Source organism: Symphalangus syndactylus, chromosome 15 (assembly GCF_028878055.3).
Source record: "Symphalangus syndactylus isolate Jambi chromosome 15, NHGRI_mSymSyn1-v2.1_pri, whole genome shotgun sequence".
In the NCBI taxonomy this organism is placed as follows: domain Eukaryota; kingdom Metazoa; phylum Chordata; class Mammalia; order Primates; family Hylobatidae; genus Symphalangus; species Symphalangus syndactylus.
Window position 1 is genome coordinate 26,564,266 of NC_072437.2, and position 21,987 is coordinate 26,586,252.

General features: G+C 40.4%; 1 protein-coding gene across 5 annotated transcripts in view; it reads left to right on the forward strand.

The window, feature by feature from the left end:
- ABCC4 (ATP binding cassette subfamily C member 4 (PEL blood group)) overlaps positions 1-21,987 on the forward strand; it is a 393,134-nt gene that overhangs the window by 360,669 nt on the left and 10,478 nt on the right. For all 5 annotated transcript variants that reach the window (XM_055244268.2, XM_055244267.2, XM_055244269.2 and 2 more), the window contains 3 exons: positions 7,109-7,281; positions 7,768-7,873; positions 16,800-16,934. In XM_055244268.2, coding sequence (XP_055100243.1) covers positions 7,109-7,281; positions 7,768-7,873; positions 16,800-16,934 — 414 coding nt within the window. The remainder of the gene's footprint in view (positions 1-7,108; positions 7,282-7,767; positions 7,874-16,799; positions 16,935-21,987) is intronic.

The window sequence follows — 21,987 nt, forward strand, 5'->3', positions numbered from 1 at the left end:
GTTAGCCAGATGTGGTGGCATGCACCTGTGGTCCCAGCTACTCAGGGGGTTGAGGTGGGAGGATCTTGTGAGCCCTGGAGGTCGAGGCTGCAGTGAGACATGATTGCACCACTGCACTCCAGCCTGAGTGACAGAGATTAATTTCTCTCCATTGTATTGTTGTTGTTTTGAATTGGTGCATTTGTCATTGTTGCCCTTCCAGGGATAGCTCTGAAATCTTTTAATTTATAGATGGGTTTTGAGTGTGAGCAAGTAGACTTGGAGGCCTGACGGTTTCCTGCCAGTAATTCTTGTTTCTGAAGGCATGTCATTGCCAAGTCCTTACACATCCACCCTGCTTTCCAGCAACCGTGGGGATTTTCTTTTTCTAAATTAGGTCGATTACTTCACCTCCTGATACTTGATAAGCAATTGACCTCTGATTTCATTTAAATTTGTGAATCTCTGTACAGTGAAATTCTAGGAGAGAAGAGGTGGGTACAGTTAACCCTCAAATGTAAAGGAAGATAAGGCAATCCCCTGCCCCTAAACTCTCAGGACAGGTTTAATAGTGAAATTGTGACACACCCTAAAAGAACAAGAATTACTCATAAAGTTTTTTTCTATTTGTTTCAGAGCTTGAGATTTCTTGTCACAGATTCTCAGAGAGCAAAAGTACTTTTTAGAAACACATTTCTCTATGAACAGTGAAGAAATGTTAATTGGGAGATGATCCTATCAAAAACTGTCATGGAACTTGACTGTAACTCATAGTTATTTTATTTGTTATAGCCAAAATTAAAATAAAATTTAGTGGCCTCTCAAGAATTCTAGAAATGATGAGGTGGAAGACGTGGTAGGTCCCCCTCAGAAGTGAAAAATTATCCCTCAGAAGTGAAAAATTGTCTTTCTCTGGGAATTACTTCTTTATGACATTGTAGGTTTTTCTGCGAATGATTTGGAAGAGTTTCTAAAAATTAGGGTACAACATTGTAGTTCCAGTGTGATTCCAGCTGTTTTTAATCATTCATATATTCCGAAACCTGACCTAAGAAAGACGCCAGAGCATTTACATTGCTTGTTTGGGGGTAATGAGACAAAGACTGGAGGAGAGTGTTTTCTTTTCTCTACAGTTTTCCTGAATTTTCCAAATTTCCTTCTGGGTGCTTGTATTCTTTTTACCTTCTAGATGGTCAGGGGAAAGGCTGAGCACTCCTAACAGATGAAGCATTGTGAGTTTCTCACAACAAGTTTCATGATGACAAGTTGATGGAGGCTGGGGGCATTCTGATAGGTCAAGAATTCTTCCCCTGGGATCCGTGGAGTCTGAGGGTCTTCTTGTAGAGAATTCTGAACCTCACTTCCTGGTGATTGTAAACATGAAGTTATGCGTGTGTGTTTATCTTGAGATATGTCACACAAGGGATTCAGCACCATGACTCCAGCGCCATTCAAGTTTCTCTGGACTTCTCTGTCACATTCTGGCTCTCTGCTGTCTCCATGGTTTTCATCTTTCATTGATATCCAGTTCAGAACTGGATAACTCATCCTGCTCTTTAGTAGGAAACCTGGTGTCATTTGGAAACTCCCTTTAAAGCAGACAAAAAACACAGTCACTTGGTTTATAAATGAGGCCAAACTGGAAATGGGAACCCAAACTCATAGGGTTGGCTCGAGATTCGGACAGCACTGTCAGTTTTTTCCTCTTTAACCACTTTGCATAAAAAGGAAAGATGCCTTTTATTTCTTGGAAGTTTTTTTATTTCTTCTTCCCCATCCTCCCTTGGAAAGGGTAATACCTGACATGCAAAAGAAGTTTGGGCATCTGGAGGGAGACAGTCCTATGGATGTGGTCGTGTCATCTTGGTTATTTATGTATTTATTTTTATTTGTGTATTTATTTGAGACAGAATCTCACTCTGTCACCCAGGTTGGAATGCAGTGGTGCAGTCTCGGCTTACTGCAACCTCCGCCTCCCGGGTCCAAGCGATTCTCCTGCCTCAGCCTCCCGAGTAGCTGTGATTACAGGCGCCTGCCACCATGCCGGCTACTTTTTTTGTATTTTTAGTAGAGACGGGGTTTCACTATGTTGGCCAGGCTGGTCTCAAACTCCTGACCTCGTGATCCACCCGCCTCGGCCTCCCAAAGTGCTGGGATTACAGGTGTGAGCCACCGCGCCTGGCCTATTTTTATTTATTTATTTATTTTTTTAGACAGTCTTGCTGTATCCCCGAGGCTGGAGTGCAGTGGTGCAATCTCAGCTCACTGCAAACTCTACCTCCTGGGTTCAAGTGATTATCCTGCCTCAGCCTCCCAGGTAGCTAGGATTAAAGGCACGCCCCACCATGCCTGGCTAATTTTTGTATTTTTAGTAGAGACAGGGTTTCGCCATGTTGGCCACACTGGTCTCAAACTCCTGACCTCAAGTGATCTGCCTGTCTCTGCCTCCCAGAGTGCTGGGATTACAGGTGTGAGCCACCACACCCAGCCAGTTTTTTGGGGTTTCTTTTCTAATGCTGAAAGTTATCGTAAATACTGAAAAATAGTCAGCTGTAAATGGAAGAAAGTTTACTAGAATTAGTGCCAGTTTGGGCCGCTAAATAAGAACAACTCTGTAAATATAACATAAGTAATGATTAAAGATGGAAGTCGTTTATGAGAAAAAAGTCAAAAGATCACACAGTAGGTACAACCAAGAAAATGAATCAGCAGCACGTTATTTCTGTTAATTAAAAAACGACTTTAATACCGGGATCTACAATTAAGACTAGGTTATATCATGTTGGAATAGTGGAGAAATCATCTAATCATGTTCAACATTGATAGAATTGCTATTAGAATACAAGGATGTCTTGTATTCGGGACACCATAAGGCAGAAATCTGCACATCAGCAGTGTCCACATCCTCTGGGCCTTCTATTCCCCACACCTTGCACCTCCATTTGTCCCAGGCCTGTATTGCCCAGAATGGGCTTCCGCTCACTTCGTTCACACTTAGCTGTGTTCTCGTTAAAGCTTGTTCCCATCTGTTGAGTTGCTGTTTATCACATTTCAGTCTCTGGCATCAGAGACTTCCTTTATGAAAAGTCAGTTCAAAAAAACATGGAAACAGAATCTGACATCCACGTGAGTCTCCTTGAGGCTTTGAAGACATATATGATGATAGAAATGGGCTGTCTGAGAAAGTTCAGTTCATTATTTTCAGTTTTCCTTTAGTTTCCTGTTTTTTCCAAGCTTCAAAATAATGTGATATACTGTGTTTGAAATGTATAGTTTCAAATAGTATGATTTGATCTTGTTTTTTTGAAATTACAACCTTTATTAAATGTAGAAAACATTAAGTTTTCTATATTTTAAAGTATAATGTTATGATATCTTGGAGCCAATTAATTTTATAAGGACTATGTTTCTTTTACAATGACATTTAGTAAGAAAATTGTATGTAAATTCTGTTTCTGTGTGGATTTATTTTGTAATTTATAAGAATAGACATGTCACAAAATGAGGTGTCCTTGTAACTTCATACATTCAACAGATATGTGTGGGGAGGTTTTTACATAGGCATTTGTAGACTCTGGAGCTATAGCAGTCACCAAGAAAGATAAAGTCCCTACCCTCTTAGGGCACAAATTCTTGTGTGGAAGATAGAAAATAAAAAAATGCATATGTAATATAATATTAGTACTGGTAAATGCAATGAAGAAAACTACAGCAGTGCATGAAAAGAACTAGCTGACTGCATTATTAAAAATAGGCGGCCGGGTGTGGTGGCTCACTCCTGTAATCCCAGCACTTTGGGAGGCCGAGGCGGGTGGATCACGAGGTCAGGAGATCGAGACCATCCTGGCCAATATGGTGAAACCCCATCTCTACTAAAAATACAAAAAAAAATTAGCCAGGTGTGGTGGTATGCACCTGTAGTCCCAGCTACTCAGGAGGCTGAGGCAGGAGAATCGCTTGAACCCGGGAAGCAGAGATTGCAGTAAGCTGAGATCGCACCACTGCACTCCAACCTGGATGACAGAGCAAGACTCCACCTCCAAAAAAAAAAAAAAAAAAAAAAAAAAGAATAGGCAGTATTTCATCGCCCAGGAAGGAGCAAAATAAACAAACAAAGAAAAAAGAATAGATATTATCTATTGATCTCTTATTTGGTACCAAGCACTATTGTAAATGCTACACATACCAACTCATTTTATACTCCAACAATTTTAGGAGATAAGCATCTTCATAATAATCTTAGTATGGTCTTATTTAGAAGTTAATTAGGAAGCTAAGATAGAGAAAGTTCAGGAACTTGCCCAGTTGGCAGAGCCAGGCAGGACTCATACCCATGCTGTGTGTCTTCAAGGCTCCATTTTTTATTTTAAAATGTCCAAATCACCGAACAGTCAAATGAATAGTATTATGAACATACACATACCCTTCTCCAAGATTCACCATTTGTTAATACAGTATTTTGCTACATTTGCTTCCTCTCTTATAGCCCTTGAAAGTAAGTTGCAGACATTTCCGTGAAGTTGCAGTTTATCCTTAAATATGTATATATACCTCCTAAGAACAAGAACGTTCAACTACATGACATAATACAGTTATTTACCTCACTGAAGAAATTGAAGAATAATGTAATACCATTGTCTAATATATTTTCAATTTCCCCAGTTGTCACGCTTAGTCACTGTGTTCCACTGTCTCCATTGTCTTTTTCTCAGTGCCAATACTTAACCATAACTTGAATGTGTGATAACACTACAGAGGGCCTTCACATTCATATCATTTTTTTTTTAATTGAGACAAAGTCTTACTCTGTCGCTCAGGCTAGAGTGCAGGGGCACGATCTTGGCTCATTGCAACCTCCACCTCCCCAGTTCAAGTGATTCTCCTGCCTCAGCCTCCTAATGGGATTACAAGTGCCCGCCACCATGCCCAGCTAATTTTTTTTTTTTGTTTTATTAGTAGAGATGGGATTTCACCATGTTGGCCAGGCTGGTCTCGAACTCCTGACCTCAGGTGATCTGCCTGCCCCAGCCTCCCAAAGGGCTGGGATTACAGGCATGAGCCACTGTACTCGGCCACACATTCATATCATTCTCATAACCATCCCTGATTCAATCATGATGACAGAGTCTCAGAAGACACTGTTATCTGGGAAATGTGTTTGTTGTTCTTCACCTCACAACCCTATTCTTCATCAAGTCAATGTGGATAACCTCAAGGAGGGTCAAAACCCAGAAGAATGATGGGATGGCACCTTAATCAAGGGCAGGTGTGAGATTATTTCTTCAAATCTGGCTGCAAGTCTTAGAACAGACCTTTTTGCACTTAGCAGTATTGTCAAAATCAACTCAGAAGGAAAAGCTAATAAAAACTTTGCCAACATCTACTTTTTATCAGTTCCATCACCTGGGATATAGGTCTCTGAGTGTGTTTCATAAAAAGATTACTCAGTAAGTGCTCTTCCTTGTAATGGAGAGGGCTTGACTAAGCTATGACATATTCCATCCTATAATTTTCAGGGTAACATTTTGCACCACGAGCCAAATCTCACACTTCGGATTTTAATGTCCTACCTTGCATGCTAATGCCAAATATCAATACCATATTTAATCTTAACTCAAAATTCCTGTTTCTTGGAGTTGGACTTCCATCATGAGTACAACTCGATCACATTCATAGAAGTGTGCTTCCATATTTAAGGTACATGACAATGTTGCCCGTTTACTCTTGGCTTTTTGTTGTTGGGCATTGTAGTTCTGTACATCTGCTTATTGGCCATCACTCATCTATCTGCTTGCTGATCTCTTAATTGGAAGTGTATTGACTCTTGGTTCCTCTATAGCTCTCAAATGTCACCTGAGTTTGGCTCTTGTTCTATAAAATGTCTCCAAAACAAACATCAGTGAACTGAACCACCACCCAATGTAGTAACAGATCATCTTATAGCTACAATTTTATAAAGATACATTAATATCAACATCATCTATCCCCATCGTCTGGGGCAAGATGTTATATTGTGTCCTGTTTTTCTTGAGTTTTCATTCACTGCCAAACATTTATTAGACTGAAGAAAATGCACCGACCTGCTTTAGTGATAGAGACTTAAACTTGGGAAAGGACCAGCCCAAGAATAAGCTTATAAGCTCCTGATTTCCTAACAAATGAGGCACAGTTTCCCATTGTTTGCATTTGTATTTTTTTAACTTTTCCAGTTGATTAAAAAACCTTCCAAAATGGTAAAGTGCCTATAAGATGGTATTTTTGGAGGACCATACCTCCTGCAGTAATTTTCTTTTTAAATTTTCCCTTGAGTTATACTCACTCCTCTCCAAAATGTACTTTGGGAAACTTGACCCAACCAGAAAGATCCTTTCACCTTTTCTTCAGACTCTATATTGGGAACATGAGCTTCATTTTTTGAGAAACTTCCTTCCCTCCCTGGAAGAGGGGTTCTTGGTGGCTGTCATGTTGGTTGTTGGTAAGGGAGTTCAGGTGCTGGGGGACACTGATAGGATTTTTTTCCACCAACTCTATCGAGGTCTAATTTACATAGCAGAAAATGCTCCCTTTAGAAGTGATTCAGTGATTTTGGTAAATTTATAGAGTTGTGCAGTCATTGCAGGATCCAGTTTTAAAACATCTCTGTTACCCCAGGAAATTTCCTTGTATCCATTTACAATTAATCCTCCAGCCCCTTGGCAGCCATCACTCTTTTTGTCTCTCTAAATTTCTGTAATCTTTTAACTAAAAATTAAGAAGGGATTTTTTTTAATCTTTCTGTATTTTACCTACAGAATAATTTTATTGATCATACTGTGTTTTTCTTAATGAAATTGGCCTATGCAGTATTAACACATGACCCTGCATGAACAGACTGTGCTTGCTGATGGTGATAAAGGAGCATCTTGGGTTCCATTGTTTGTTCTCTTAAGTCAGAATATTTCTGTTTTGTGTTGACTCTACCATCTTTCTCATTGAACATTAACTAGAGGTAACTCTCAGCCTCATGTATGTTTCCACTTAAGTTATATTTCTCGAGAGAAGGGACTTGAAGGTTCTAATGTCTGTGAGGCTTGACTACTTCCATAGCGGCTTGAATGATAAGCAGTCATTCTTCTTTGTACATCTACAGGTACAACTTAAAGAAACCATTGAAGATCTTCCTGGTAAAATGGATACTGAATTAGCAGAATCAGGATCCAATTTTAGTGTTGGACAAAGACAACTGGTGTGCCTTGCCAGAGCAATTCTCAGGAAAAATAAGATATTGATTATTGATGAAGCGACGGCAAATGTGGATCCAAGGTATAAAGCTGAGGTCCATGTAACCTTGAGTCCACATTTTAAGTGTGTAAATGGGAAACATGGAATGATTCTGAGAAATATTTCTAAGTGCTTTGTTTGCCCCAGAGATAACGTTTTAACATGGATAACATTCATTCTGAAAAAACAGAAGAAGAAAACCAAACATGTTTTCCAGGGTCAGTGATATTATTCAGTATCCCAGGAGAGCTAGATTCCTCAAATCCACTCCCAATAATCAGCTTTAAGCAATTTGGAGGGAAGATATTTTTCATTGTTTTATGAAAATTAGTAAATTACTACATAGGTTTTTATACTTGTTTTTAAAGAATAAGATTGTCCTAAAACATTTTAACATGATTTTTAAAACATTGAATATATGTGATCTTTTTTTTAAAAAAAAAATCTCTATTGTGCAGTAGAGCTTCTTAAGTCTTAAGTCTACTTTTTGCATCTTTACGGAATTAAACTTAACTTCTTTGATTGCAGAACTGATGAGTTAATACAAAAAAAAATCCGGGAGAAATTTGCCCACTGCACCGTGCTAACCATTGCACACAGATTGAACACCATTATTGACAGCGACAAGATAATGGTGAGTCCTTCACCTGTGGAATTCCTGTTGTTCCCAATTATGTTCACTTTTTCAGTTTATTCCTTCCTTGTAAAACTTGATAGAAACCCCTAGTAAGTTAATTTTCTGTTAATTTTGGCTCTCATTCCCAACAGTAATTCATATGCTTAACTACACCCTCAGGGCTACTAACAATATATCCAATGTATCTCTTTGCATATGATTGTATGCAAAAATCATATGTTAAAAGTTTACCATGAAAATATCCCAAATCTAAGATTCAGCTTGTGATGCTAACTGTCGTACTACAGAATAGTATCAATAGAAGATCACAGTCATCATCACTGTCACAGTTGTTTCAGCATTCTTGATCCCCTTAATGAAAGATTTAGGTTTTTATATACTGCAAGGGGCTTGTTGGGTAATGTTGCAGAACTTCTGTGCTTCTGGGACGTTCACAAGATATGTGTCACGGGGGAAGAGATGAGAAGATCCATCACAAATTGTTTTCAGAGAGGGCCTAGCCAGAAAAACAAATGATTCCAACAGAAAGGATTTAACATAGGAAATTTGTTACATAAGAATTGGAGGGCTTAGAAAATGAAGAGAAACAGTGATAATTTTAGGAAGCAAGGCCAGGCACGGTGGCTCACGCCTGTAATCTCAGCAATTTAGGAGGCCGAGGCAGACAGATCACTTGAGGTCAGGAGTTCGAGACCAGCCTGGCCGACATGGTGAAACCCCCATCTCTACTAATAACACAAAGATTACCTGGACGTGGTGGCAGGCGCTTGTAATCTAAATGTATCATATAGACTTCTTGTTGGGATTGCTGTTGCAGCATTGACGATAGTTACTCCTTTTATTATCTAATGCTTGGAAGTGCTGTCAACTTAGAAGGTCTGATTAGTTAGAGAGACAGCAAGCAAGGACAGAACTTGCCAGACAAGTCAGTTGGTCACTCCTAAATCTGATCAATCAGCTTCTGACCACGTAAATGTCTAGTTCACAAGCATCCCCTTGATCCATCAGCACTGTTACCATTATTGAAATGTGCCCATTAGTTTATTGCTTTATATACCAGTCCTTCCAGCTAGATTTTGAGAACCTTAATTTTTTTCTCTCTTGATTAATGTCTTTATCTAAACTCTGAACATGGTTCTACAAAGCGATTTACAGTTGGCCCCTCCCTACGTTTCTAGCCTTTCCTCACTCTGTTCACTCTCTTTCTTTTGTAGTAAAAGCCACAGTCCTTTAGTTATTGTCCTTCAGTTCATCAAACGCAGCATTCGCTGTTGTGGTCATGCCCTCTCTACACCATGCACAATGGCAGCTTAGACTATGGTGTGAGCAGTGAAGATGGTGCAATGGATAAATTTGGAGTAAATAGCAAAGTAAAGCAAATGGAATGTGATGGATTGAATGTGAGATCTGAGGGAAGACAGGGGTAGTCAGTCTCGGTTTCTCTGTTTGGGACCTGACTATCTGGATGAGTGAGGAAGACCTGGAAGAAGTAAATTTGGAGAAGGGAAAGGCAAGCGTTCCCTTGGAGGATGTAACTGTTGAGGTGACATTGCATTTCAGCATGGAACTTTCCTTCTCACTCCCAACTCCATGAGTGTCTCCAACTATGGCAATGTCTCCAGTGATATTGGGAGATCTTCCATTTAGGGCTCCCTGGCCACGAGGTCATCAGTGACATCACAGGAAGTCCTACTAGGAGGTATAAATTTAAGTAAGGAGTCTTATTACAAGCTCTGAATTCTTTGTGAGAATTATTTTCCGATTTTTCTTAACAGGCAATGGCAGGATTCAGCCTCAGGGAACCAAGGAGACACGCATTCTGTAGCTTGAGATTGGGAACTGGCCTCTGTTCCCTCGACTCCTAGCTGAAAGTGTCTCCTGTATTCTAGAGCTTCTGATCATCAGCCAGCTTTCAATTTGGGGGAACACCATACATACCATTCTTTCTCAGATCTTTGATTTTGGAGGTGTTTTTTTGGTTTGTTTGTTTTTGTTTTTTCCCTTGCTTGCTTTAGAGATACCGTTCCAGAAAACACATGTTCTGTTCTGTTATTCTGAAAGCTGTGGAAACATAGAGACAAGTGAATCAGCTGCAAAGCTCAGTGCTCCAGAGGGCAGGCTCAGGGAGTGGCTGGGGAGTGACAGATGTTAATGAAGGACATAACCAACACTATTGTCATCATACAGTCGTGTAATTGCAAGTGCTTAAGGTGTAATAATTACATTTTGTTGCATTGGTGAATCCTTCTCCACAAAGACGGATGGATATGGTTTTGTTTACTGTAAGTAGATCAAGCAAAAGGCTTGTTGGGAAACAACTGTGACCTAATTAATAGCTTTGTTTATGTGTTGACTCTCCAAAGGGATTTACCCAGTTTTGGTTCATTAATCGCCATTAATGTGTTAAGCTTAGAATTTTATTTTATGAAGATGTTCTCTCAATTTTAACTTTATTAAACATGGTGTAGTCTTAATGACAGCTAATTTAATCTTCATTTGCCCAGTTGCCACAAAACAGTAGAGCAAGACAGACAAATTAGAAATCCTCTTTTTTCTAATACGCACCACTATCTCCACATTAAAGACAGCTTCCTCCCTGTAGTTTTTAGGATTAGCTGGTTACTTGTGACTTGTTTTCCTTTCAGCCAATAGCACAGCCTTTTCCTCCAGTCCCTGCACACCCGTCCTTCCAACGCTCTGGATTCTCCCTGGTAGCGTGAGTGAACGAGGAATAAGAGAATCTGCAGTTAGAGAATTCTTCGGGAGTGAATTACAGAGAACCAAAACCAGGACTGAGAAATTCAGATTGTAGCTCTTTTCTTTGTAGGCAATCTTATGGGTATATAATGTATATCTTTCTTTCTAAACCCAAATCTCTTTTTAGTAGAGTTTCCTCAGAGAAAACAAACTAGAAATCGTTCTAACAGAACCAGCTGGAGAAACACAACTCAAAGCTAACTTGAGTTTTATTTAAATTCTATGTTTCATCTTCATGGAACTTCTCTTTAAGAAACCGACAACGGCCACAATTAGAACATTTCAGAAGAGGAAAAATTACTTCTTGAAAAATATGCTGAGACATTTAATTAAAGTGTTCAGGTTGACAAAGAACTAATGTGAAGGTAGAAAGCACAAACTGGGACTGGGCACAGTGGCTCATGCCTGTAATCCCAGCACTTTGGGAGGCCGAGAAGGGCAGATCACCTGAGGTCAGAAGTTCGAGACCAGCCTGGCCGACATGGTGAAACCCCATCTCTACTAAAAATACAGAAAAATTAGCTGGGCATGGTGCCGTGTGCCTGTAATCCCAGCTACTCGGGAGGCTGAGGCAGGAGAATCTCTTGAACCCGGGAGGCGGAGGTTGCAGTGAGCCGAGATCGTGCCACTGCACTCCATCCTGGGCAACAGAGTGAGATCCATCTCAAAAAGTAAAAAATAAAAAATGAACAAACTGGGAGAATAAATACACACAATTGCAGAGCTTTGGGGAAGTGGCTGAGTGGGTCACTGGGACCTACCCTTCATCTTCCCCAGGTGTGAAGAATCATTTACTGTTTCAAGACCTGAGGCAGGATTTTAAGTAATCTTTGCCACATGCCGTAGTATCTTGTCCCAGAGAAGAGTCACAGGCACCCATTTTACCAGTGAGGGAACCAATCTCCAACGTCAGATGACTCTCTGTACACCCCTTTCGTCATGGAGGCCCAGAACCGACCTCTGAAATGGAAACCCTCCCACCCTCACTCTGCCTGTTGCTAAGTGGGGTTTCTCTGTATCGCTTGCTGCCATAGTGAAAGCTGTTCCGAGCTTTTCTTTTCCTATGGTCAGGCTTTATCCTTCACCCTGTCCTGCCCTTCTCCTGTTCTGAGGTCACCCCACTATCAGCAATGGCATCCTGCCAATTAAATGGATTAAATTGTTTTGCAGTTGGTTCACTTAATTTTTATATCTAGGACAGCTACCTGGAATATCTGCAGATATGCAGCCTGATAAACACATCTTCATTGAGCTTATGTAACTGCGTAACTGACTAATGCATTCCAGTATAATGTGTTTTTCCTTGACCTTCTGGAGAGAGCAAGTGATTTGAGGTTTGCATTGCTGGAGAGATCCTGGGGCCATGGGACCAACATCAATGCATGGCTTAGTTTACGGTTTTACTTGGGTAGAGGAAAGGTGAGGACCGAGCAGGAGATTTCAGGACTGTTTTCATGTAGGTACAAAAGATATGAAGATAGAAATTCAAGATTAAACCCCTTTTTCTGTACAAAAAGAAAATTCAGAGTCACTTTATTTTGTTGTAAAAGATCTAGAATCTTTGGTCAAATCAGTAAATACAGATTGAGTCCCCTAATCTGAAATCTGAAATGCTCCTAAATCTGAAACTTTATGAGCTCTGATGTGAAGCTCGTAGGAGACACTCACTGGGGCATTTCAGATTTTGGATTTTCGGATGAAGTATGCTGAATCTGTAAGTATGTATAATGCAAACATTGCAAAATTCAAAAGTATCTGAAATCCGAAACACTTCTGGTCCCGGGCATTTCCTAAGTATACTCAACATGTGTAAAGACTAAGTGGTTAAAGTTCTATTCTTAGCATTTTTTTCCATGTGCATCCTAACTTGGCCCTTGTAGCATCTGATTGTTCCTTATTTTCTCTTTTCCAATATTTGATTTGTGAGTTAAGCCTCTGCCCTCGTTCCTGCTGTGTCTCCTTTTTGCTTTTCTCTCTCTTGTCTATAGCCATCAACTTGAGGCATGTGGTCCTCCAAGGCTATAGCCTGAATCCTGGCATCCCTATACCTCCTTCCTTATCTATTTCCCGGGGCTAGCTATACTCTTTCTCTGCCGGACCTCACTCTGTGGTCTTACCAGACTGCACCACTGGTCAGTCACCCAGTCGTGCCCTGAATTTACTTCCTTTGTATTTAACTTTTAGCCAGTGTGCATGGGGTGCCTGCTCACACGTCATGTGCAATGCCAGGCCTTGGAGATGCAACAGTGAACAAGAGCAATCACATAACCCTGCCCTTGAGGAAGCGATAGGTGAGCTGTCAGACGTCATGGCATCTGGAATGACCACTGTCCTCCCACCCCTCACCTCCACCACCATTTCTACGTGTCCAAGTCTATCTATTCCTCAAGGCCCAGTTTGCTATTTTCTCCTCCCTGAAGCTCCTCATCAGAAATTTTGGCCAGAGGTGACTTCTGCTGTTGCTAAACTCCCACTTTTTTTGCCTTTTTTCTGGCATTCTAGTCACTTGAGTGTTTTCTTCTGTCTTTTTTTTTTTTTTTTTTTTTGAGTATTGGCTTCCTAAATGGAGGGGCTGGGACTTACCCATCTCTGCCTCTTCCACAGCATCTAGCATAATGACATGAATGCAGTAAGTGTGCAGTAAATGTGTGCTGAATAAATTCAGGAATTCATGAAGGTTCACTTCCATTTTCCTCCAGTGTGTTTTGGCGGAGTGTCACTTGCCCATTATTAATCCTGAAACTTTAATGAAGTTTGTTTTCTTGGGCCATGAGTGGGGGCTCACGCCTGTAGTCCCAGCACTTTGGGAAGCCAAGGTGGGAGGATCGCTTTGAGCTCAGGAGTTTAAAACCAGCATGGGCAACATGGCGAAAACCCGTCTCTACAAAAAAAACAAAAATCAGCCAGGCTTTGGTGGCGTGCACCTGTAGTCCTAGCTACTCGGGAGGCTGAGGCTTGAGCCCAGGAGGTGGAGGTTGCAGTGAACCAAGATCGCACCACTGCACTCCAGTCTGGGTAACAGAGTGAGACTCTGTTTCAACAACAACAACAAAAAATTTGTCTTCTTTTTCTGTGAGTATATGCCAGGCACACAGTAAATAATTTTGAGTCCTGGGTATATTAGGACTCAAATTGTAGTGGAAAGTGAATAGGTGAATTTTTTATGCTTGCAGGCATATTTTTCTTAAAATATGCCGTTATTATCCAAATAAAAAAGTGTCTTAGAAAATTAACTGTTTACAGTTCTCATTGCCCATATTTTACTTCTGAAAACAAAGAAACTGAAAGTAAATAATAATGTACCTCTGGGAACTCACATGAAGAGGAAAGAAGACAGGTTTACACCCGGGTTCAAATCCCAGCTCTGCCATCTCCCGATTTGTGCAGCCTAGGCTAAGTTGTTTAACTTATTTGCATTTCCATCTTTATCTCTGGCTGTCAGCATCTTGATAGACTGTTTCTTGCTCATCTTTGAATCTCCCATTCCTAAAATGGTACTTTGGAAACAGACATTCACTCAGTATTGGATGAATGGATGGAAGGAAGCAAATTACCTTATCCATTCTATTTTGGGAGTTTTCAGTGATGATTGTAAAAGCAGAGCATGTTCAACCCATTTTATTTTCGTTTTCCCACAAACTGATATTTTAGTTATGGGGTGCTTTCATTGATTTTTATGGTAGCCATACTCTTTGTTAGGTCATATTTATATGCCAGGGATGCCTTGTCTCAAATCTTGCAAATTCATCTGCAGCTGTGATAATCCAGTTCATTATAAGATACTACATTTTGGGGGTTATTTGGGATTTTTTGGGTTTTTTTTTTTTTTTTTTGAGACAGAGTCTCACTCTGTCGCCCAGGCTGGAGTGCAGTGGCATGATCTCAGCTCACTGCATCCTCCACCTCCTGGGTTCAAGTGATTCTCGTGCCTTAGCCTCCTGAGTAGCTGGGACTACAGTTGCACACCCCCATGCCCAGCTAATTTTTGTATTTTTAGTAAAGATGGGGTTTTGTCATGTTGGCCAGGCTGGTTTCGAACTCCTGGCCTCGAGTGATCCACCTGCCTTGGCCTCCCAAAGTGCTAGGATTATAGGCGCCTGGCCTAATTTTGTTTTAATGCGTATCAAAAAAGTATTAAAGAGGTTGGTTTTATTTTATATTTTTTAAGTGTGAAACCTTATAGAAGTTAAAATTTTAAGTTCTAGTAAATTATTAAGGTCGTGGTTTTATCACCCCTAAACTCAAAAACTCTCCTAACAAATAAAATGCAGTTGCTAAGTTTTTGATATTTAAAAGGCTTAAAGTATTTTGACCAAAATGATCTTTCTGTCATTTTTATTATTAATCTAATAATAATAATGCTTTTTGAGAACATTATTTTTTTTTTTCCTGGCTCTGCCTTTTTAGATTCTGGTCAATTTTGAGAACTCCAGGTCTCAGTGGCATTCATGTGTTTTCAGACAATGAGAGGGAATCTGGAACGATTTACTAGTCACTCAAATGTGAATAAATTTAGTAGGAATTTGGACAAGGACCAAATAGTAGTAGGACTTCCTTTCCATTAAACATTATGTAAAGTCTTTACAGAGAACTCACTATCAACTCTGTGGGAATAATTTTTAAAAGTTTACATGTTGCTTTTGCAGACTAAAACTTAATCATTTTAGAAAGTAATTTGATTCACTTATTTACTTAGTCTTTAGCATTAGAGAGACCTGTATTTTTAAATTGCAGATTTTTTTCTTCCTTGTCAGGAGGAGTGGTTATGCTCTGTAATGCTATGCTTAAGTAAAATTACACATTTGGGGTATCTAAATTGGCATGCCAAATTATAGGACATTTTAATTATTATGTGGATGTGACAGATTCAATTATTCTTGAACTCTTTTGAGAAAGCTGCCCTTAGCAGTGATTCACAGTAGTAAACAAAAGATTAACAGGAAAATGCCCTTTATGAGGCTTAATAAATGTGTCCGATTAAATACCATGGGACGGAATTAACTGCAATGCCTACATGTAGAAAAACAACCTGTGTCCTGTTTGGAGGTTCAGCATATTCTTTTAAGATAAATTTACTCTAAATACGGCCTAAATGAAGAACTAAGTGCCACTTAACATCAGAACTGTTTTCCTAGGTACGTCATTTGGGCCAATTGTTCAGACTCTTTCTTCCCTCTGAAATCATTAACCAAAGCCACTAATAAGTAGAAATGCAGAGTTAAGAGCCCCTTCCTCCCTCTTTCAATTTCCAGTGGACATATTAATGAGCAATAAAGCAGCTAAAAGGCAAGCAGCTAAAGAAAGAGAAAGAAGCAAAGAAAGGTGATTGGGAAAACAGATATTCAGCCCTCAGCAATGCAGACTGGGCTGCCCCATGTGCCATGTGGGCTGTGATCACAGGAACTTGGAGCTCAATTTCTTAATTGCTTCTTTAGTCTTATCCAAAGAGAAAATTGGATTTCTAGAGATTTCTTCTGTGCAGAGAGCAATTATGCTAAAGCTGCTTAGATAACAGCTTTTTTGACCAGCCTTTCTCTCTCGGAATAATAAAGTACACCCAGAGCCAATTTCAGAATCCACCTTAACCTCACCATTCAGAGTTTAGCCCCTCTTAGCAGCTGACATGTTCTAGAACCTTAAAGAAATTCCAGAAACATTTACTTCTTTTCCAAATATTGCTTAGAGTCTGTGAAACTGGCTCGGCAATTAATTTACTGTCAGGTCTCTCCCATCTGTTTTTTGTGACATTACCCTACCTTTTAGATAAATTGAATTTGACTTTCTTAAATCAAGAAGTTTCCCAACTCTGATCATATGTATAAATACCCCTCAATGCTGAGAGTCTGAGAGTTAAAAGCACTAAGTAATGATAAGAACCCAAAATGCCTTTGGCAGAATATAAAATGCCACAGGACTGCTGAGTGCCCAGAATAATAGTCTAGAACTTTCATTTTCTTCCTTTCCTATAACATTATAGTAATAAAAGGTCAGGTTAGGCCTTTGTTTGCTTCGTAAAACAGGGTAATCAAACCATTTAAACACCATCCAGGCCTACCACCCAAACAGATTCTCTCCCTCTCCTGCCCCTTTCCGAAATATTGTCTCTGTTATAATATGTTACTGTAAAACATTGTGTTTCAATGGGTTTCTTTCTGCTGATTAACAGGTTTTAGATTCAGGAAGACTGAAAGAATATGATGAGCCGTATGTTTTGCTGCAGAATAAAGAGAGCCTATTTTACAAGATGGTGCAACAACTGGGCAAAGCAGAAGCCGCTGCCCTCACTGAAACAGCAAAACAGGTGAGCGTGCTCCAAGGAGTTGTAATTAAAGTTTGTCTCAGCGGCTCCCTCCGCACAATTTGGCACCGTGGGTATGGTAACAAGCACTGTGTACCCTTTTCAATTATAAGCCTGCAGAGACAAAGCTTCATGACTGGGCCTTAACAGCACGTCCCGGGTTGAAGTCAGGTCTGCAAAGAGTTGGCAGAAGCGGGTAGGGGGCAGGGGGGTTGAATGTGTGCACACTCAACCATGTGCCCAAGAAGTGGAGAGGTGTGAGACCAGACTTTTTACGCATTTAGACTCTGTGGGTTCAGATTCTCATAGAAAAAGGCATAGAGCACATAATACTCATATTCTGCAGACCCATTGCATTTCATTCTTATTGATAGGCAAATGCTGTTGAGGTACATACAGGAGGTTTAAGGGTTTGAGCAAAAAGTGTGGGATATTGTTTATTGTTCTGGAATGATCTACCTAGAAAATGTTCTACCTAGATCTACCTAGATTGCTTTTGGTTTCTGTTTTATTGTTTGTAAAGAAAACTGTTACATAATACTCTCACTGTTGCCCTGGGTTTCCCCCTCATTCTTTGTTGTTTAGAATTAGGCCCATATAGCCCATATGCTTCCTCTACCTTCTATAAGATGCAATTGCCAGGCCGGGTGTGGTGGTTCATGCCTGTAATCCCAGCACTTTGGGAGGCTGAGGCAGGCAGATCACCTGAGGTCAGGAGTTCCAGACCAGCCTGACCAACATGGAGAAACCCGATCTCTACTAAAACTACAAAAATTAGCTGGGAGTGGTAGCACATGCCTGTAACCCCAGCTACTCAGTAGGCTGAGGCAGAAGAATCACTTGAACAGAGGAGGCGGAGGTTGCAGTGAGCCAAGATCACACCACTGCACTCCAGCCTGGGCAGTAAGAGCGAAACTCCATCTCAAAAAAAAAAAAAAAAAAACCAAAAAAAAAAAAAAGATGTAATAGCCATCAGGACAAATCAAGAATTTATAATATGTTATAGCTATAGCCTGAATAATCCTTGAAGTATGTTTATAAGGCATTAAAGACACACAGGCTACGTGATCTCTTTCCAACAATGGTGATGTGGAAGTATCTCATTCTACGGATGTGATAACTGCAGTTTGATTTAAGAGACTTAGCCAGATGTCACGAGGTCACCTGTAATTCTTCCTTAAAATTCTGTGAGGTGAGAGTTGTATTGATGGAGGGAGGGAAGGAACATCTGATGTTCTTGGCTTAGGGTGGAATGAGACTTCTAGCAGGACATGGTAAGGCTCCCATCAAAACTGTTCATCTGTAGGCATTATAATATGGGTATGATTTTCCTTCTTCATTGTTTTCTGTATTTTTCAGGTTTTCAACACTGTAGATAGAATAAAATAGCTTGTTTGTGTGTAATATTTTAAATATCTATTACAGACAACAGAATAAGAAAATAGGGGCCAACATGGTGAAACCCCGTCTCTACTAAAAATACAAAAATCAGCTGGGTGTAGGGGCGCATGCTTGTAATCCCAGCTACTCGGGAGGCTGAGGCAGGAGAATCACTTGAACATTGCAGTGAGCCAAGATCGTGCCACTGTACTCCAGCCTGGGCGACAGAGCGAGACACCATCTCAAAAAAAAAAGACCGGGCGTGGTGGCTCACACCTGTAACCCCAGCACTTTGTTTGGGAGGCTGAGGTGGGTGGATCATGAGGTCAAGAGATAAAGACCATCCTGGCCAACATGGTGAAACCCATCTCTACTAAAAATACAAAAATTAGCTGGGCGTGGTGGCACACATCTGTAGTCCCAGCTACTCAAGAGGCCAGGCAGGAGAATAGCTTGAACCTGGGAGGCGGAGGTTGCAGTGAGCCGAGATCGTGCCACTGCACTCTAGCCTGGCAACAGAGCGAAACTCCGTCTCAAAAAAAAAAAAAAAAAGAAAGGAAAAGAAAATACATTCCCATATCTAACAGTATTTCTGTATTAAAGATTTATCCAAATAAAACCTAGGTTGCCTTCAGTTCCTATTTCCTCTCATTCTCCACAGAAGTGAGGAACTGTCCTTTCAACTGTCTGTAAGATACTTCTTTGAATCCTGCATTCATCCTCAAAACGGTTCTGTAAATGCCTTTGTGTGCACAGCATTATGCTGGGCACTAACAAATACGTTAAACATGCCCCTAGTCATTGACAATATAAACCAAAGAATAGAGCAGAGCAGAGATTTGATTGATGTGCTAGCCCTGATGGCGATGATGATGATGATGGTGATGATATGTGGCAGATGTGCACTATGCACTTCTCATTATGCCTGTTTAAGAGGCTGAGGTGTAGAGAGGGAAGGAAATTGCCCACGATCTCATAGCTAGCAGAATTATAGGCAGAGTTCCGATTCAAGCCTGGCTTTAGGGTCGACAAAATCTGTGTTCTGAATTTTCATAAGAATCACATTGTGTATGAATAAGGAGGGAAGCTGTACTTGAAGCACTGTATTTCTTTTATACCTGAAATTTACAGAATACTTTTATCTTCTAGAGTGTCTCCCAGCCAAAGCTTCCCTCATAAAACCCCATCAATCATTTGGGATTCCCTGTATAATCTAGTCACAAAAGAGCCAGGAACCTCAAAAACCCTTTTTGTTCTTTGGTACCTCAGGCATTTCACATCAAAGAGATGTGTCCCTATCTATATATCAAAATACCCATTTAAAAAATATGTTATTTATTATCAAGGGATGGAGTAGTAAGAAATAGGTCATAGAATTTTAGCATGTTCCAACTAACATAAGATAATACAGTTCACCTTTGTTTTACAGATGAGGAAACTAAGGCCTCAAGAAGTAAGTGGACCCAGACTAATTTATAGCAGAGACAGAATTAGGAATCTTTTTTTAAATCAACGTTTAATGCAAGTATACCATACATGTAGAAAGCGACATTGGTCGTAGGATTTGAAATCTCAATTACTGGTCCAGTAATCTTCCATCTAATTCAACAATATTAATGGTAACTTACATTCGTGTAGTTCTTTATAATTTATTTTACATTGTTTACATAGTTCTTACATGTATGATTCTACTTAATCCTCACAGCAGTCTGTAAGTCTTACTGTATTGATGAGGATGTTGGGTCATGAGTCTTCATGTGGACACAGAGCTGGTCCGTGGAGAACAGAAGGCAGACTGCTGGGGGAGGCCGTCCCCCTAGATAGTGTTCTGTGTCAAGCCTGAAAACACTGCTCCTTGTCTTATTTGGTATCCAAGATGCAGCTAGTCGCCCAGATTCACACAGTGGCAGAATTTCCTTCCTGGATTTTAGTCCTGCCTAACCGCTGGCTCAGGTCACCTCTACAGAAAGACATAAGGAAATACACAGCTTGATTCTCATCCAAGTTGAATATCTTCTTGACATTTCTGCATACACTTGGTCCTCTTAGCAGAACAAGCTGTCAGAGTGTCAACCTTTTACATGTGCAAGCATCAAATATCAATGCATCATTCACAACTGTAACACCATGAGGATTAGTCTAAATCAACAAGCTTTTTGCTCTCACAGATTAGAATTCATTTGTTGGAAGGACAACTCAACATCTGGGAAAAGGTACTTCCAAGTCACGTATTCTTGACCACGGAGTTGCTTTCCTGAAAATGCTGGTGCAGGCAAAGCTGAGTCTCTCTTTTGACTGAGCTTTGCAGATGACTCAGAAAGTATTTTAATATTTTAAATTAAATTAAAATTACATTTTCAATTACATATTAAATTAAAATTACATAATTACATTTCAGGTACATAAAGCTGAAGGGTGCACTGGTTTGCTCAGGCTGCCATAGCAAAGTAGCACAGACTAGGTGGCTTAACCCATAGCAGTTTATGTTCTCACACTTCAGTGCTGGAGTCTGAGATGCAGGGTGTCAGCAGGGCTGCTTTCTCCCCTGAGGCCTCTCTCCTTGGCTTGCAGATGGCTGTATGTTCACGGGGTCTGTTCACGGGGTCTTTTCTCTGTGTATGTCTGTGTTCTAATCAGCGCTTTCTCTAAGGCACCAGTCATATTGGATCAGGGCCCACCCAAAAGGCCTCATTTTAACTTAATTACACCTTTAAAGACTTCCTCCAAATACAGTCACTTTCTGATGTACGGGTTAGGACTTCAACATAGGAATTTAGGGGGATGCAAATCAGCCCATAACACAGGGTAAATGTCAATCATTGTCTTCCCTGATGAAGCCGACCTAATTGGAGGTTCCCAGTGAGTAACAGAGGTGCCATTTTGTGCACTCATGAAATCGCCAGATACAACTCAAAAGTTATGAAATCCTGGCCAGGTGTGGTGGTTCACACCTGTAATCCCAGCACTTTAGGAAGTTGAGGCGGGTATATCACTTGAAGTCAGGAGTTCGAGACCAGCCTGGCCAACATGGTGAAACCCCATCTCTACTAAAAATAAAAAAATTAGCCAGGCATGGTGGTGCACGCTTGTAATCCCAGCTACTCGGGAGGCTGAGGCTGGAGAGTCACTTGAACCCAGGAGATGGAGGTTGCAGTGAGCCTACGTCACACCACTGCACTCTAGCCTGGGCGACATAGCAAGACTCCGTCTCAAAAAAAAAATGGGTGGATGGATGGATGGATGGATAGATAGATAGATATGAAATCCTGACATCCTAGATCCTAGGAGCCTGGGGCCTGTTTGAATAGGTAGAGGAGACACTTAGCAGCCAATGGCCTTAAAGAAGTCACCCAAGGCCTGTGAGCCTCAGAGGCCTCACCTGTCATGCCAGTATTGCAGTACTGCTCCAGTTTCTTCACTGTTAACATATATTAAATGAGATAGTGTATGTTTAAGTGATTCAAAGAATATAAGGCATTTTACAAATATAATCGAATTCTAGCTATTGGGATAAAAGCTCAGTACTTTTTTAAGACTGTAGACTGAACTCTTAGCTCCCAATAATAGCAAAAGAAGTATCCAAAGTTTTGTAGCTTTATAGACTAAATAATTACAAATTATTTTTAAGAATCAGCTTACCAAATGATATATGCTCATGTTTCAAAGTTCAAAGCAT